General features: G+C 49.8%; 1 protein-coding gene across 8 annotated transcripts; it reads left to right on the top strand.

Annotated features, from left to right (window-relative positions):
* The first annotated feature begins 1,217 nt into the window (after positions 1 to 1,217).
* DELE1 (DAP3 binding cell death enhancer 1) lies at positions 1,218 to 17,792 on the top strand. 8 transcript variants are annotated; one of them, XR_544858.2, is made up of 14 exons: positions 3,759 to 4,214; positions 4,826 to 4,940; positions 5,035 to 5,158; positions 7,200 to 7,347; positions 8,291 to 8,452; positions 8,713 to 8,801; positions 8,903 to 8,999; positions 11,687 to 11,829; positions 12,663 to 12,821; positions 12,915 to 13,007; positions 15,562 to 15,721; positions 16,178 to 16,417; positions 16,603 to 17,087; positions 17,211 to 17,792. XR_544858.2 is itself a non-coding variant. In XM_008519707.2 (13 exons), the coding sequence occupies exons 1-12, from the start codon at positions 4,184 to 4,186 to the stop codon at positions 16,414 to 16,416; spliced, it is 1,560 nt and encodes a 519-aa protein (XP_008517929.1). In that variant the 5' UTR covers positions 1,218 to 4,183; the 3' UTR covers position 16,417; positions 17,211 to 17,792. The 8 variants fall into 8 exon arrangements, 5 of the variants coding, with proteins under 5 accessions (XP_008517929.1, XP_070426645.1, XP_070426642.1 ...); XR_011525518.1 differs by lacking the exon at positions 3,759 to 4,214 and adding an exon at positions 4,348 to 4,415; XR_011525517.1 differs by lacking the exon at positions 3,759 to 4,214 and adding an exon at positions 4,408 to 4,523.

Raw genomic sequence — 17,792 nt, 5'->3', positions numbered from 1 at the left:
CGCTGCACCGCGGGGCCAGCCGCAGCCACAGTGATCTTAAATTGAGCTCTCTTTGCTTCTCTGGGACTTTGCACCAGCTGCTTCCCCTGCCTGAATTGTGTTTTCCCTTCCTTTCTTCATCTGGCTAGTTTCCAGTCCTCGTGATTCAGGTTTATCAGTTTAGATGTCGCTGCTTCCAGGAAGTCTTCCTGGCTTCTGTACCTAGTTATGAGCCTCCCCTAGGTGTTCCCACAGCACCCTGTACTTTCCCCATGAAAGCACTTGCTAGTCTCCAAAAGACCACACTTCCCAGTGTTTGCGCCCTGTGTCTTCCCCTCCTACACTGATTCTGGGCTGACTCTGTGAATTGCTTCAATCAACAGAGTGCAGGAAAGGTGATACCGAGCGAGTTCAAGGCCTATCCTTAAGAAACCTGGCAGCTTCCACTTTTGTACTTTTAGAAGCTCTGAACCACCGTTTAAGTTCAGCTCCCCAGCTGGAGAGGCCCTGAGACTACATGGAGGAGGAAAGACTCAGGCTTTCCAGGGTCATAGTTGAGCCTTCATATGACTCCAGACCCATCTGGCTGGCCATCTGACAGCCGCCTCATAAGAGACCCTAAGTGAGACCAGTAGAATTGCCCAGCTGAGCCCAGTCAATTCACAGAAGTGAGAGAAATCATAAAATGGTTGTTTTAAGCCACTATATTTTGGAGTGTTTGTTATGCGGCAATAAATAACTAAAACACTGTTCTGTATTTTAATCATCTACTGAATTAGTTTGCCTCCTAGACTATTTTCTCTGTGAGGGCAGGGACCACATCCACTTTTTAAAAACTGTTATAGGGGCCGCCCAGTGGCGGAGCGGTTAAGTGTGCAAGTCCCGCTTCGGGGGCCCGGGGTTCGCAGGTTCGGATCCTGGGTGCAGACATGGCACCGCTTGGCAAGCCATGCTGTGGTAGGCGTCCCACGTATAAAGTACAGGAAGATGGGCATAGATGTTAGCTCAGGGCCAGTCTTCCTCAGCAAAAAGAGGAGGACTGGCAGCAGATGTTAGCTCAGGGCTGATCTTCCTCAAAAAAAAAAAAACTGCTATATACTCAGGACATTCTCCAGCACAGAATAAGCTCTCATATATTTGATTAATGCAAATTAAGAACGTCTACAAAAACAACAGCAACAACAAATGTCTAGAACACTCACTGTGGCCAGTACACAATGGCCTCAAAAAAGGTGATTAACTGGACATCTGGGCAGTTAGGTTCCCAATGTGAGTTAGACAGCTTCCCTTTGTGGAGGGATTGGGTCAAACTGACTTTGGGCCACAAGCCAACAACACAGAGCAACCTTGGGACCAGGAGAAGAAGATGGCCGATGGTTTGGGCCTGGAAGTTCAGGCAAAGCTACAGGCAAGGGAACACAGTTGCCACCCCTGATGGTGCTCCTCTGGGCAGCACTGAACTGGTGATCTGCTGTGTCACTGAGGCCTCCAGCTGTCCTTGCCATCTATCCCTCAACAAGTGGTCCCTTAGTTTCTTAGGCTTGCAGGGACAAGAGATGTCATCATGCCATTTTACATATGGGAACAGACACTTCATCTTCTTCAAAAATTTTCAACCAGCTTCAATCACGGAGGGCCCTCAATGTTTGTGTGTGGAATGAATACATTTCCACTCAAATCAGTAAGTCCCATGACTGGGGTCTGGGGCTCTTGTCTGTAATCGTCAGCGGCACAAGGTGTCTAGTCAACGGGCATTGTTTGAACATCCTCTGTGGGCTGACAGTTTATGTCAAGCCCAATGCGCGACGCAAAATGGGAAAATGCCATCCTTGCCCCGAGGGAGAGAACTGGGGAGACTAGACTTACACAAATGAGATAATTAAATAACAGGACAACATATAATTACTGCTAAATTGTGTGCTAAGAAATTACGTGCTACTGGAATTGGGAAAAATGGAGAGCAGGGAGGGCTCAAACAGTTGGGGAGACGTCACTGAAGAGCTGGATGTGGCCGAGCCTTGAAGAATGAAGTGAACCACCGACAGGATGAAGGGAAGAAGGGCACGGAAGTCCCAGGAGGAAGAACAGTGCAAACCAGTATGCTTGTTATTGTTATTTAATTTTTAGGAAGATGAGTCCTGAGCTAACATTCGCTGCCAATCCTCCTCTTTTTGCTGAGGAAGACTGGCCCTGAGCTAACATCCGTGCCCATCTTCCTCCACTTTACATGTGGGACGCCTGCCATAGCATGGCATGCCAAGCGGTCCGTAGGTCCGCATCTGGGATCCAGGCCGACAAACGCCGGGCAGCTGAAGCAGAAGGGGTGAACTTAACCCCTGCGCCACAAGACCGACCCCAAGCATGCTTGTTATTTTTATCTTGAGGCAGCAACACAAGGAACGTGAAAGGCGGCTGCCCCAAATCCCACAGCAAGGATAGTTCTGAACAGTTTCTCAATATTCACACTTCTAGGCCTTTATTCAGTTTCTTCTGCTTGCAATGCCTTTCTCCCTTTTCCATCTGGCAAACTTCCTCATACTTAAAGGTCCAGCTCAAATGGAACTACTTTTCTGAATGCTTCCGTGGTATCCCATAACCGGTGACCAGTCTTCTGTCGGAACATATCATTACTTTTGCCTACTTCCCTTCTCTACGGCTGCAATTAATAACAACTAATATTTACTAGGCTATTACTATGTGCCAGGAACTATGCTAAACATTTTTGTTTGTTTGTTTGAGGAAGATTACCTCTGAGCTAACATCCGTAACCATCTTCCTCTACTTTATGTGGGACGCCTGCCACAGCATGGCTTGCCAAGCGGTGCATATGTAGGCGCCTGGGATCCAAACCGGCAAACCCCGAGACACTGAAGTTGAGCCCGTGAACTTAACAGCTATGCCACCCAGCCGGCCCCTATGCTAAACATTTTAAATGTATTATTTTATTTAAGCCTCACAACAATTGCATGAGGTATGATTTTTCCTATTTTATATATGAAGATCCTGAGGCTTAAAGTGGTTAAGTAAATTGCCCCCAAGAACACATGGCTAGGAAGTAAGAAAGCTGGGATTCAAACTGTGGAACTCAAGAGGCCACTCTGAAAACACTGGACCATGCGTTCCTGGTGGCCACAAATGCTCTTAACTCATCTGTCTTCCCAGATTTTAGGACGGTGGCTGAAATACAGCTCGAAAGTTGAACCAATTAATACACCCGTCATATCCCATGCCTGGGTCTAGAAGGTGGCCCAGTACTCTCACCCCAGGTGGAGGCCTCCACTCACCGGGAGGTCATGCACACGGGGGAAACGAGGAGGAAGTCTAACTACCTTACATTCAAATCTGAGCTCCTTTATTTCATGGATTCAAGAGTGGTGAAAGAGGAACATTCTTTTCCCAACAAAAGAACACACAGATAACATTGGCTGGGTCTGAAGATGAGGGCTCTGATTAACAGGTGTGGGAGGAGGGGTCTGCTCTTAGGTGTTTTGAAAGCAGCAACTCAAGTTGTTCCAGTCAAACCAGGAAGGACCAGTCGAGATCACTCCATCTGACGGGATCATGGCGCAGACTAAGGCCCAGACAGGGGAAGGGGTCGGCCACATGGTGAGACAAAGCTGAGCCAGAGCTGGATCCCGGAATCAGAGACTACCTGTGGTTTTTCATCGCCTACCCAGTAGGGCCAGGGCGCGCATCTCTAAGAAAATGGCCTTGGACGGGAACCTCGGACTACGGGCTTCCTTCGTCCGGCCCTATCCTCTCCTCCGCCCACTTGGCCTGAGTACTCCCACCTCCTCCAGCCTCGGGGCCTGGGGAAGACTGTTCCCCTTTCGCGTCTCCAGGGCGTCTGCAAGGTCCTCTTGCGCCACCGAGGTCGCTCGAGCCGGCTTCTCCACCTGACCCCCGCCTCCGCGCGCTCGCGCCGTTCTTGCGCGGGCGGCAAACGACACCTCTTCCACAGGAAGCCGGGCCCACACCCCCACGCCCTTGCCGCAGTTCACCTCCCCGCCACTCCAAAATACGCCGACACCCCCGCTTCCTTTCGCTGGGCGCCGTCCTTCCGGCTGGGCTCCTTTCTAATTGGCTGGCTGAGAGCTTCCTTGGGGACTCGGCCACCCGGAGGGCGGCACAGCGGCCACTCTAGCCGCCGTCCCGGGATTTGGCCTCGCTCTCTCGGCTGCGAGCTCTCTATGGTGTTGGCGACATGTGGCGCCTCCCAGGACTCCTGGGCCGAGGTAAGGGGCGTCGGAGCTGCGCGCCTTGAGGCAGCCGAGACTCCGAACCGGAGGAGGGGCGGGCGGGAGGACCGAGCCAGAGCGGTAGTGGGCGGGGCTAGAGCGGAGGAGGGGCGGGGCTACATCCCAGAAGCCTGGGGATCTTTGAAATTTGAGGATGGAGCTAGTGGGAAGACGTGGCGCTTAGAGCCAAGGAGATGGGTGAGGCTATTTCAAGGGGGAGGAGCCAAATGGAAGGAGATGGTGGGCGGAGTCGATCAAAGATGGGTACTTAGAGGCCAGTGGCGTAGGGGGAGCCAATGGAAAGAGGTGGGATTTAGAGACAAAGTGCCCCAAACATTGAGAGTTTGTCATTTTAGAACAGTGGTGTCAGCCCTAGGAGGGCATCAGAATCACCTGAGGAGCTTTTTCACAACATAGATGCTCCACCGTGAATGATCGTGGTTTACTAGTTCTGGGGTGGCACCCTGGAATCTGTACATGTAGCTACGGAGCCAGTGATTCCTGGGTTCCTGGGGTGGGGCTCTGTCAAGGGTCAGAGGGAAGATTGGTGGGGCCCGCCATTGCCTCCATCCTGTTCATGTCAGGTAACTAATCCTTGTTTTGCACAGCTCTTCCCCGTCTGCTGGGACCTGGCCTCCGGGGGCTGAGCTCCAAGTCCACCAGCCCAGATGGCCCTCAGGCTGCCTCCTCTGCCCTGCTGGCCCCTGTGCCCAGCTTTGACAGGTGAGATACTGCCATTCCGTCACCCATCTCCTCCCCTGGGCTCCCTCTCCCCAGACTTGGGACAGAACTTGATAGCCTCTATTGCATCATCTAGGTCGGGCCCCCATGGCCCAGGCCCAGGCACAAGCAGGGGCCCAAGGTCCCATGGATGGAAGGCTGCCTTCCAGTGGATGTCTGCCCGTGTCTCCCCAAACACCCTGAGGGATGCCATATCGTGGGTAAGGCTTCCCCAGTCCTGTCCTTGACCTTCAGTGTGGATAAGAGTGATCCTGCATCTAACTATAGCCTAGAAACAAGAGCCTCGGCATCATTGTGCCCACACTCAAAATTTGAGTAAACCATTGGAGCATATCTGGGGAGATATTGCCACTCCTCTTTCCTGTTCTCCTCCCTCCCCCAAATTTATTCATCCTTTTATTCAGTAAACATTTAGTTAACACCTTCTCTGAGCCAGGCATTTCTACTAGGCACTAGGAAATAGTGGAGGACAAGGTGGATATGATTCTTGCCTTCATGGAGCTTACAATAAATACTACTAAATAGCTAACATTTTATTTATTAATGTGAAATATTATATATGTACTATCTTATTTAATCTTTACAAAAATCTTGCAAGGGAAATATAATCTCCATTTTATAGATGAGGAGTCTCAGGCTCTGAAACTTTAGGTAACATGCTTAGGTCATACAGCTGTTAAATAGAGGAAGCAGATTTTACTCTGGAACGCCTGCTCTCAGTGCCCATGCTCTGCAGCTTGGTTGCTACACCTCGTATGGCTTGTAAAAACACCTAGTGGAGATCCGGGCCCTTAATAGTTGCTCAGTAAATGTTTGTTGAATCTAATCTATAAAGTCAGATGCTCAATAGCAAACACTAGGTCTAATAGGGCAGAATCTTTGCCTTCCAGGTTCTGCTTGTAAGGTATTCTGGATGAAGTTGGCACACACATCACTCTCATGTCTGTCACGTCTCATCCCTATCACTTTCATGTTGTGTATTTTGGGCAAGTGTCTTGACCTCTTTGAGCCTCAGTTGTCTCATCTCTAAATCGGTGTCATCAGCAGAGCTGAGCCTGGAATGTCTGCATGACAGGGGCACTTCCCTCTGGGGAGCTGTGGACTGGAAGCATAACACACCCAAGAGAGGGGAGCATTTGCCCATTTTGTCAAAGATCTGAGCCCTAGGGTGATCCCACAGTGAGTCCTTTTAGAAACTGGGCCTGGATCCTAGGGGTCCTGATGCCATCCCTCAACTTTGTCACTACTGCCCATGTGGAAGGGTGTGAGCATGAGCTGTCTCTGAGTAACATGGGTACATGTCCCTGTTATTGACAGTACCGGCATCTTCTCTTCCTTCTGGCCTCAGCTCACGCATCTCCCCAACAGAGAGACATTCCCTGACTCCCTGTCTTGTCAGGCCTCCCTGTTATGCTCTGTGTAAACCCCTGATTTGTTTCCTTTTAGGCAGTTAGCATGATTTATAGTTAGTTATCCTATTCGTTTCTGTGTGCTTGGATTTTGTCTTTCTCCCTCGCCAAAGATAATCTCCATGAGGGCAGAAACTGTGTCTGTCTTATTTGCCATTGTCCATAGCGCCTGTTGCAACAAATAAGTATTTGGATGTCCCTTTCTGTGCACAACACCGGAAGGGATGGGGAAAACGGAACAGTCATGGAGCTAGGTGCTGGCTTAGGTCTTCTGCAGAACTGTCGGAGAAGAGACACCTTCAGCAAGCTTGTACCTGTGACTGTGTGGTGGGGCCACCTGGTAGGGGGGACGGGAGGAGTCGTGCCAGGCTGGAGAAAGAGAAGGAGCCTGCTGGGGAACTCTGGCCTGTCGCTGCATTTGTGGCCAAGCCCCAACTTCCCACATTATCTTTTTGCCTGCTTAGACTGCGTTTGTCCAGTCACTTGCTCATGTGTTTATTCAGCATGTATTTCTTAGTGCTGTATCTTAGCACCCTACTAGGTGCTGGGGATATGCTGGTGAGCAAAACAGACGTGGTTCCTGCCCTTGTGGTGCTTAGAGACTAACAGGAGAGACAGACCTTAGATGGGTAATCGTAGAGATGATTATTTAAGTACCAGTGTGATCAGGGCTCCAGAGGGGAAGCATGGGTGCTGTGAGCGTCTGTGGTAGGTGAGCTGCTCCAGCCAAGAGCTGGAAAGGCTTCTCGAGGAAGTGGCATTGGAGCTAAAGGCTGAGACTGAAGGAGTTGTCTGGTGGAGAGCCGTGTCCCTGATGTGCTGTCTTTCCCAGGGCACTCTGGCCGTGCTGGCCCTGCAGCTGGCAAGGCAGATCCACTTCCAGGCAAACCTGCCAGCAGGACCTCTGCGAGCGGAGCGCTGCTCTTGGCGCAGTCCCCTGGACCATTTCCTCTCGTCTCCCTTGTGGCACCCGTGCTCCTGTGAGTTCTCAGTCCCGGGGACAGGAGGGCTGGGCTGGGAGTTTCTCTGGGCCAGGAAGCATCTCTGGACACACCTCAGGAAAAGAGCCACCGGCAGCTCCTTGCCTTTCCTATCTGAAGTCAGAGGAAGGGGGATGTGAGGAAGTTCTATCCACCCAGGGTGTGGGCCACGCCTGCCCCTCAGTGTCGTCTGTGTCCTCTCCTCACCTTCCGTGGAGGGAGCCCCACAGGGGTCCAGGCTACTTCAGATCCTGGGTGTGGCTTCCTGCCTACCCCTCAGCCAGTTAGGTCATTCTCTAGTCAGTCATTCATTAATAAGGGAATCTTGATTGAGTAACTATTATGTGCCATGGTTAAGGCTCTGGAGTCAGATTGTCAGGGTTCAAGCCCTAGAGCTTTTCATACTAGTCTTGCGTCCTTGGGCCAGTCACATTTAGCTTCCCTGTGCCTCAGTTTCTTCATCTATAAAATAGGGTAATAATAAAACCCATCCTATAGGTTTCTTGGGAAGACTAAATGAGGTAATACATGTCAAGGACTTAGAGCAGTGCCTGGCACATAGGAAGTACTCAGTAACTATTAGTTTAAGTTCTTGTCATTAGTATTATGATTATAATCACTATCAATATTACCATCAGACACAGCGATGGGTGCTGGGGCTACAACAGTGAATAAGGTAGATGCCTCCCTCCGCTGGAGGAATTCAAGCAAAGGAGTGATTTATTCTTAGGGTGGGAGATTAGCATAAATGCCGGCCCCTCTCCACTCTTCAGAGGGAGGGAAGCCAGCAAAGGAAATGGAGGAGGAGGCATGAGAAGGAGGTGTCACAGGAGTTTCCAGATTCTTCCTTTGGTCCCCCAAACCTCAGGGAGGACTCCGTCAAAAACCCCACAGGCTGAACTGCTGCCGTTTTGACACGACCACTCTTATTGGCTCTTTCCAGCGCTGCGGAGGCATATTCTCCCCAGCCCTGATGGCCCAGCTCCCAGGCACACTGGCCTCAGGGAACCCAGGCTGAGCCCGGAAGATCGGTCCATTCAGGCCGAGGGCCTCTCTCCACACAGTTCCTTGAGAGGAGCTGGTCCTCAGGATCCCTCTGAGGAAGGTATGTCCCCACCTCGTAGAATCAGCAGAAGGCCAGGGCAGGGGTGGGGAGTTAGGCAAATGGACATTTGTTGCTGCATATGCCAGGTAAGGAAATTGTCATTCCCTTGAGGTCTCATGCTTTCTGGGGCAATTTCGAATTATTTTGGTTCCTGGCAGTGGTGCTAGATGGAGGGGCTGGGTAGACTGGGAGAGGGGGAGATAAGGAGAAATAACACCCTCTCCTTTGCCCTGCTTGGGTGCCGGCCATTCGCCTTGCAGATCCCAGTGATGTCAACTTCCTGCATGCCAGCAGTAGCTTCAGATCCAAGGCAAAACCGGCCCAGCCTCAGCCCGCTGGTGAAAAGCAGGTATTATCCAAATTTGGCCAGTCGGATCCCCATAATATTCCCCTGGGCAGGTAGCGATCCCAGTGAACTGTTCCCGATGAGTCTTTATATTTCTTCCCCAGGAACAGGAGCAATCCAAAACTCTTCCCCTTGAGGAGGCTGTGACTTCCATTCAGCAGCTCTTCCAGCTCAGTGTTTCCATTGCTTTCAACTTCCTGGGTAACTGGGTGGACATCGCCTCAAGGCAGGCGGGTGGGAACATGGAAAGAGTCTGGGGCTGGTCACATACAGTCAGAGTAGGGAGTGGTTTAAATAAGGGAGAGTTTATTTTCTCCCTGGTAGGTAGACCGAATCTGGCACGGTGACACAGTGGTGTCGGGGACCCATTCTCATTCCAGTACTTCTGCCATTCTTAAAACTGGCTTCCATCTCAAGGCCCATTTTGGCTATTCCAGCTCCTGCTGTCGTATCCAAATTCTAGCTAGCTGGAAGGGGGAGGGTGGAGAAAGTAAAGGACCACTCCTTTCCAACCTAGAAGTTGCTCATATCATTGTCCAGAATGTAGGCTTACAGCCACGCCTAGTTGCAGAGGACACTGGGAAATGTAGTCTCTAGCTGAATGACCAGGTGCTCACCTGAAAATTCTGTTACTGTGTAAGAAGGAGAAAATAAACCTTGGAGGACACCTTGCATTTTCTGCCACACAGGCAAGAACAGGCTCCTGAGGTTTGGAGCAGGCCCTCAAGTGCACGAATAGGAACCTCTTAGCCACATCTGGAGACTCCAGATGTCTCGCCACCATTTGTCCTGTTCTACACAGTGACTTGGCTTAACTTTCAGGCCTTAGAATGTGGAGACCCAGACTCCCAGCATCATTTGTTAGATCTAGTGGGCAGGTGGTTGAGAGGCTGGGATCCATTCAGTATAAATTTATTAAGCATTCACGTTTTGCTCGGCCCTATTTTACGTGTTGGGGATATAGTGATTCACAAAACAAAGTCCTTATTCTCATGGAGCTGATGTGTAAGTTGAGGGAGAGAAACAATAAGTCAGCAAACAAATAAAGAATTTCAGATGGTGATAAATATTATGGAGGAAATTAAACAGGAGAATGTGTTAGTGATTTGGGCAAGGAACAACTTTTGACTTGAAAGTCCTCACTGATGGGAAGATCCCTGTGTTAAGACCTGACTAACAAAAATAAGCCAGTCTTTCCGTCTGGAAAAAGAGCTTTCCAAGCAGAGGGAAGAGCAAGTGCAAAGGTCCTGAGGCAGGATTGAGTTTTCCTTGTTAAAGGAACAAAAGAAAAGTGAATGTGGCTGGAGCTTAGAGATCTAGGGGAGAATAGAAAGAAATGGAGTCAGAGAAACAGGCAGGGCCAGATCAATGAGGTCTTCTGAGCCACAGTGCAGTGTGGATTTTCTGAGTGGGACAGGAAGCCATTGGAGGGTTTTACCATGAAGCAGGAAGGAGGGCAGTCACATGATCTGATTTACTTTTTCAAAGATGTCTCTGGCTGTTGTGTAGACATACGTGGATGGTAGGACTGCCAGCGGGGAAACAGGAGACTGGTTGGAGTTGTTATTGATGGCTAAGCAAAACGTGATGGTGGCTTGGTCTAGGCTAGAGGCAGAGAGGACCAAGAAGAGTAGCTGGATCAGGGAGCCAGTGTGGGAATGGGCACAGGGTGGGATCTTTGCCCTCTTGAGTCTTCTCCTCGGGGACAGAGGGCTCTGCGAACCCTGGACAGCAAGTTTTCAGGCAGCAGGGAGGCAACTGTAATTCACTGCTGGCTGAATGGAACCTGGCTTCCGCCTCATTAGCTTTTTGTGATTTTGATGGGCAGACAGTCTCTTCTGAGAATTTTCTTGCCTGTTCCTTCATTCATATATTCATTTATTCAGCGAGTGCTAAGCGCTGTGAAGGCACACAAAGGGAGTGTGGGCCGTAATCATATTTTGCATTTGTATAGAGCTCACCCCATGCAAAGTTATTTCTTCTACATTCTTTTTCTGCTTCTGCCTCCGGGATTTTACAGTCTAATTGAGGAGACAGGCCTTGTGCTCTTGGAACAGTTTAGTTCATAGAAAAAGGCTTATGTATTAATAAAGTACCAAAAGAGTGTTTAAAGCCTGAGTGTGGTCTGAAGGTTCCAGAGCAGATAGAGGATGGGGAGGCCTGATGGTGGAGGCAGAAAAGGATATCCCAGGCCGGAGAAACAGCTTGGCAAGGGCTTGGAGTCGAGAATTGGCTGTGCCCAGCTCCTTCCTGTTTTCCTTTTGGTGTGGATGATAAAATGAACATCGGCTTTGGCGTGGCATATGCCTGAGTCCAGGTCTCAGCTCTCTTAGATCATCTCTCGTAGTTTCCTCTTAAAGCAGGATGAACAGTACCAGCTGTATCAGTTAGGTTTTGTTGGTTACAAGCAGCCTAAGCCCACCCCGGCTACCTTAAGCACAGAAAGAGTCTATTGGGATCTGTTGACCTGCCAAGCCTCAGAAAGGACAGGAATCATGGAAGCTCCAGGGACCCAGGGTTCAGTTACTGAGAGTGTCCTGCTGCCAGAATAAACCCGCAAAGCTGTTTCTCTCTGATAGCAACCAGATCAAGATTCACTTTCCTGAGAGAGGGTCTCATTGGTCGGGAAGAGCACAGGCACTTGATTGACAGTACTGGGGGAGGGCTGTTCCCAAAAGGAAGTCAGGATGCTATTGCCAAGAGGAGGATGGTGTATAGGAGAGCAGAACCTCCTCATGTCTGTAGCAAACCAGTGAAGCATTCAGAGGATGGAAATATGTGCCAAGTGTCTAGCACAAAAAAGCAAGGAAGGAGCCTGTGGGTATCTGGCTGAGGACGTGGGGAAGTTCACAGAGGAAGCTGTGTTTACGCCCTGTGCTGTCTTACAGGGACAGAGAACATGAGGAATGGGGACTACACGGTAGCCTTTTCTTACTTCCAGAAAGCAGCAGACCGCGGCTACAGCAAGGCACAGTACAATGTGGGCTTGTGTCACGAGCACGGCAGAGGCACCCCCAGGGACCTCAGCAAGGTACTGCACGTCCTCCCCTGCCCCAGCCTCGTCCCCTGTGTTGCCCGGAGTGACCTCCAGAAATAAGCAGTGAGCAGGGCTTGGGGAAAGTCCAGCTCCTCTCTTCCAGCTGGGAGGGGAAAATAAGAAAGAAGCTCCTAACTCCTGGGAATTTAGACTTAAATCTCAGGGTGGCAGAGACCTTGTCTTTCTTCTTTGCAGCTGTATCCTCAGGGCCTAGAATGTTGCCTTGATAAATGGATTAGTTAATTCTAAAAAAGTAGGATAAGTACACAAAGATGTTATATATAAGACTGTGTTTCTTAGAATTGTATATGATGGCGAAAAAAGGAAAGCAACTTGAAGTTCCTTTGGTAGAGGGTTGGTTAATAACATCTATGTGGGCCTTAGAAATAATGTGCTGGATCTATATTTATTGACAGGGAAAGACATTCATGGTGTATTGTTACGTGAAAAAGTAGGTTACAAAACAGAGTGTAGTTCTCTCTCTCTTTCTCGTAAACACACACATCCATTTATATATATGTGTGTGTGAACGTATATATAATGGATCTGTGTATATATATAAATCTTTATATATGTGGGAAGAAATTTTCAAGGCTGTACACTAAAATGTTAACAGAGAGTGATTTTTAGGAGGCAAGATTTCTTGGGATTTTGTGTTTCTATTTTTGGTTTATCTGTGTTTTAAAATCTTGGCTTATCTGTATTTTCTGACTAATCTATAATGATTATGTATTATTTAATTAAAATAGTTTTTTAAAATTTCACTCCAAGAAAAAGCTGGGCTTATAGAATTACCAGTTGACTGAGTGTTTCTCCCTTTGCCCCAGGCCGCCCTTTATTACCGGTTGGCTGCCAGTCAGGGCCACAGCCTGGCTCAGTACCGCTATGCCAGGTGCCTGCTGCAGGGCCCATCCTCCTCGTTGGACCCTGAGCAGCAGAGGGCAGTGTCCATGCTGAAGCAGGCTGCAGACGCAGGCTTGAGAGAGGTGAGTGCCATTGGTGGGGGTCTCTCCTTGGCGGCTGGGGCATGCGGGGCTCCATGTGGCCTTGATACCTTTTTCCTTCCTCCTTAACCACAGGCTCAAGCTTTCCTCGGGGTGCTTTTCACCAAGGAGCCATACCTGGATGAGCAGAGGGCTGTGAAATACCTTTGGCTTGCAGCCAACAATGGGGTATGAGGTCTCCAGTGTCCAGGCATGTTGGGGATCGAGTCTGATAAAGGAAGGGATTTTGGAACTGGTACTGAGTTTTCCTGTCTTTAGGAGACGGTTGATCGGAGCATTAAGCTAGCCTCAAGCCTTACCTCTCACTGACTTACTCTGTGACCTTTGGGCAGGTCCACTGGTATGCTGGAGCTGGCTTGCACCAGCCTGCAAGAGCTGTCGGTAGCTTAAAATCAGCCATGCGAGGAGTCTTTGCACCCAGAAATTGCTGAATGCTAAAAGCAAAGCTTTTCCCCCTGGAGAGCCAGTTGTTAAACATTTACCAGCACACTACTGGGCCAGTCACGTCTTGTTTTCCTCATCTCTAAAATCAGGATAATAATGCCTGCCTTACCTGTCTACTACTTCACAGGGCTGTTGTGAGGATCAAAGTCTGACTAGAAGAATAGGTGTGGAAGCACTTTGTAAGCTGTACACACTACAGGTGCAGCATCACAAGCGGCATAGTCCAGGGAGTCAGAAGACACATTGGGGGAAGACACTGAGCACTTTGGGGGCTGGGGGATGTCTGCTTGTCCGTGAACTGGAGGCAGCCAGGCAGCATGACCCAGAGTTTGTTCCACAGAGCATTAGTTCCATGGGATGTTTATAAATAATAGGGAAAAAATGGTCAGTTGGGTTCAGGAAATACTGAGTTAAAAAGGTAATTTTAATGGAGGAAATCTCAGAGCTTTATGTCACTGTCAATCACCAAGAAGGCATCTGTGGTTCGCTCTACTCCTCAAATGTATTTGGCAGTATGTTTTTTGAGTTGAATCTTGAAGGACCAAGAGCCCTGGATTAAAGCAAGCGATGTGTGTGGACTAGACTTTCCCCACATGGCAGCTGCTGCTTCCCTTTGTTTTCCTACCAACACGCTGACAGCTTCGCGGAACTCTTAGGCATCGGAATACTTTTCCTTTTTCACTCGATGTTGCCCAAAGTATCTGTAGTAGCTGTCAAAAGGGGGCTGATGTCACCAACCCGCACCCGCCTCTGTGCTGGCTTTTTGTTGAAAGAGCCCCAGAGTCTTACTCAGGCTGAGTGGGCCTCACGTCCATGTGCTGGACAAGCCTGGGGGCACCCTGGCCTGCGTTGGTCACCAACATGCTCAGAGGGGAAGTGCACAAAGGGATGTTATGGAACACGGTGTCGGGGCACAGTCCTCACTCTCAGCCACTCCACTAGGTATGATGTCTTCCTGGGTTGGTACTGCACAGTGCTGCAGGGAGGCTGTTTGGTCTTATGAATGTCCAGCGCTGTATTCTAAGCTTCAGCCGGTAGCCATGAGTCCACCGTATTTATTACGTAGACTTTGGCCTGCATGTAACAAACCCTTTCCAGAAATTTGACTGTGGAAGCTGTAAGAGAATGAGACCATGGTTGGAAATCAACAGAGTGCTTTGTTTTTTTATGTTGAGATATTGAATATAATAAAATATTCCAGGGGCCGGCCTGATGGCATGGTGGTTAAGTTCACACGTTCTACTTCTTGGCGGTCTGGGGTTCACCGGTTCGGATCCCGAGTGTGGACATGGCATTGCTTGGCAAAAGCCATGCTGTAGTAGGCGTCCCACGTACAAAGTAGAGGAAGATGGCACAGATGTTAGCTCAGGGCCGGTCTTCCTCAACAAAAAGAGGAGGATTGGCAGTAGTTAGCTCAGGGCTAATCTTCCTCAAAAAAAAAATACATATATTCCAGTAGAGAGGGAGAAATTAATGATGTGGGCAACTAAAGATATGAAAATAAAAATAACAGTAACCTAAGCACTTTTCATATATGAACACCTTTAATCCTCATGACAACATAATAAGGTAGGTGCTATTATCATGCCCACTTTATAGATGAGGAAACCGAGGCAGAGAGACATAGGATGGCATGCCTGAGTTGGCGCAGCTGGTAGGCAGTGGAGCCGAGACTGGAGCCCAGGTGGTCTGGCTGTACAGACTGGGCTCCTAACCCCCACCTGATACTGCCTCTCCGAGGAGTGTAGCTCTCAGAGAGGAGAGAGAGGACCCAGAGCCATGGGCAAAGAGATTAGTCTTTTAGTCCCTCAAAGGAGAAGAAAGACTTTCTCTGTAAGGTATGCTTGCAGCCCCCTCAGCAGAGGTTCAGCAAGGCACACCAGGCCTTGGGAAGCCCAGCCTCCATCCTTGCTCCTGGCTCTTTCAGGATGACATAGGAGTCTGACTCCCAGGTTTCATGTCACTGGGCTGAGTGCTTCCTGTGGCCTTCCCTTCTCCATGCTCTCAGCACCAGCCTCAGCGAGAGAAGCTCCCACACTGCTCTGGCTGGAATCTCCCTGGGTGGGGGGATGTTATCTCCTTTGTGTAGGGCGAGCTCTGTGCCTCTGGCTTTTCATAGTTGACATCCCTTGGTCCAGGGAGGGCCAGGCCCGGGCCTTGACCCTGCATGGATGAAGCCCCGGCATGCCTGACTGCTCCCCTTCCTCCTGCCTCAGCGTTTTGGTTCTTCACTCCTGCCTGTGTCCGTATGCGCGCATCTGTCCATTTTCTCCTGTAGGACTCACAGAGCAGGTACCACTTGGGAATTTGCTACGAGAAGGGCCTTGGTGTGCAGAGGAGTCTGGGAGAGGCTGTGAGATGTTACCAGCAGTCAGCGGCTCTGGGGAATGAGCCCGCCCAGGAGAGGCTGCGGGCCCTCTTTTCTGTGGAGGCAGCAGGTAAAGACGCAAGTCAACACCAGCAGGGTCCCTCTCCTGAGTCAGTACCCCATGACAGAGCAGGGGGTGGCAGTAGCCCTTGATCCCCTTGTCTTTTCCTGCCCCAGTGGTGGGTAAGAATAGAGCTTTTCGAGTCAGACAAATATGAGAGTTAATCCCTGCTCTGTCACTGAACTTGGACTCCATGTCTTTGAGCCTCAGTTTCTTCACCTCTGAAATGAGGGTGCTGGTAGTCCCTTACTCATTTTGATGATTTGTCAGGAGAGACCATATCTTGAGACTGCCTCCGTGCCCTGGATCACCCTTCTAGCGCTCTGAGAGCCCTGCTCACTCCTGATTCACTCAGGCAGGCCTGGGTTAATCCCAGGGGGAACCAAGTCCTTTAAGAAGTCCTTGCTCCAAGGTAGGAATCCAAGAAGACAGTAGTATAAGAGTTGCTCTCACCTCTCTTTGCAGCCCCGGGGTCCAGCGACCTGGCAGTTAGAGGATTGAAGTCCTTCTCCAGCCCCTCCCTCTGCAGCCTGAACACTCTGCTGGCAGGAACCTTGTGCCTCCCACATGCCTCAAGCACAGGGAACCTTGGCCTCCTCTGTAGAAGTGGGCGTCTCGGAGCCAGCCCTGGAGCCCCCAGCAGGGCTCTCCCGCCTCACCCCTACCCCTTGGAAAGGAGTCTCGTCAGACTGGGTTTTGGCTAAGGTGAGATAAAACACAGTCAGTGTACCTCTCACTGTGCTGAGTTGGGGGAAGGCTGGGAGGAGGTTGGATGGTAACAAAAATAGGGTGTTAGTATCCTTTTCCAGGGTGCACATTCCACTGGGAGCTCAGGTTCTGAAGCAAGCTCAAGTGCATTGCTAATAAATAACTTTGACCTTTTCCCCAAGTTGGTAGCCTTACAGACGAGCAGTGGATACCTTCACAGTTATTTCTGGTCTGTGCACAAAAAGGATTCATCCAGTGACCTGTGAAAAACTCTACTGAATTGTCCAGAGACCCTGGTCCTCACCTTGGCCCATGTCTTTGAGCAAATCCCTTACCTTCTCCCTCCCTGTGCTTCAGTTTCCTCAGGCTGGGCCTGCGTCACGTTTTTCCAACATCTGATGTGTGTGCCTCTGGGGGTTCACAAGAAGACTTTAAGTGGTACTTGAATGAATATTTTTTATTTTAGTAGTTGTATATTTAATATATAATGTAAAAATGTGACTAGTGCATTATAGTTTCACAGATATTAAAATAATGAATCAATTTAAAGTTAAACATTGTGACATTGCATAAAGGGGAGCACAGATCCAGAGAGGTGGCAAAAATCGTGAGGGTGGTTCCACGAACAGCTAAAACGTGGGAAGCACTGGATCAGGTCAGCCCCCAGGTGAGCTCCAACATTCGCTTTCATTCATCCCCAGTGGATTCACGATCATCTCCATTTCACCTTTGATTCGGAAGGAAGGAGTTTCTTGCCTAAATGTCTGATGTATCTGCTTGACTTTTTCAGACCTTCTCACTCAGCCCTAAAGATGGAACCTGTGGGTACTCGGAGAGATACCACAACTTGAGTCCCAAAGAAGAGGCCAGTTATCCACCCACCTTCCCGCAGAACCTTAAGCACCCACCCCAGCACAGTAGGAAAAGGAAAGTGTGTGAAGACTCAGATCCTGGCCATGTCAGCTTGAAGCCATGACCTGACTTGCTATGTCTCCTCAGTTGTAGACCAAGGGCAGTGGTGTCTGCCCTCCCATCCTACAGGGCTGATGTGGGGCATTTCACTGAGGAAGGCACCTGGGTGCTCACTTAGGCCCGAGGAAGCAGAGAGATGCCCATGGTTACATGGCTTTATGAGTCTCCAGGCCTGGAGAGGACCCGCCTCCTGACTCCTGGCCCTGGGCTCTTTTGCACCCGTTCACCCTGTAATTTTGTGTGAAAGTATTGTCATCGTCCTGCTGATGTGAAGGAGTAAATGGAGGTTGAGCACCTGGAGTCTTGGAGCAGCAAGTGTCGATGTTGAGATCCTCATCTGTGAAGGGTGCGCCAGAAATGGATGGCAGTTTAATAAAACAGATGCTGGATTTTCTCATCA

The sequence above is a fragment of the Equus przewalskii genome, chromosome 13, assembly GCF_037783145.1.
Source record: "Equus przewalskii isolate Varuska chromosome 13, EquPr2, whole genome shotgun sequence".
Lineage (NCBI taxonomy): Eukaryota > Metazoa > Chordata > Mammalia > Perissodactyla > Equidae > Equus > Equus przewalskii.
Note: the sequence above shows the minus strand (reverse complement) of the source record. Positions and strands in the feature narration are given on the sequence as shown.

Bases quoted from the DNA above. Each gene is read 5' to 3' on its own strand.
- DELE1 (XM_008519707.2), top strand. From the start codon at position 4,184: ATGTGGCGCCTCCCAGGACTCCTGGGCCGAG. The intron at 4,941-5,034 runs GTGAGATACTGC...TGCATCATCTAG, and splicing joins CCTGTGCCCAGCTTTGACAG to GTCGGGCCCCCATGGCCCAG. The intron at 12,822-12,914 runs GTGAGTGCCATT...CCTTAACCACAG, and splicing joins CAGACGCAGGCTTGAGAGAG to GCTCAAGCTTTCCTCGGGGT.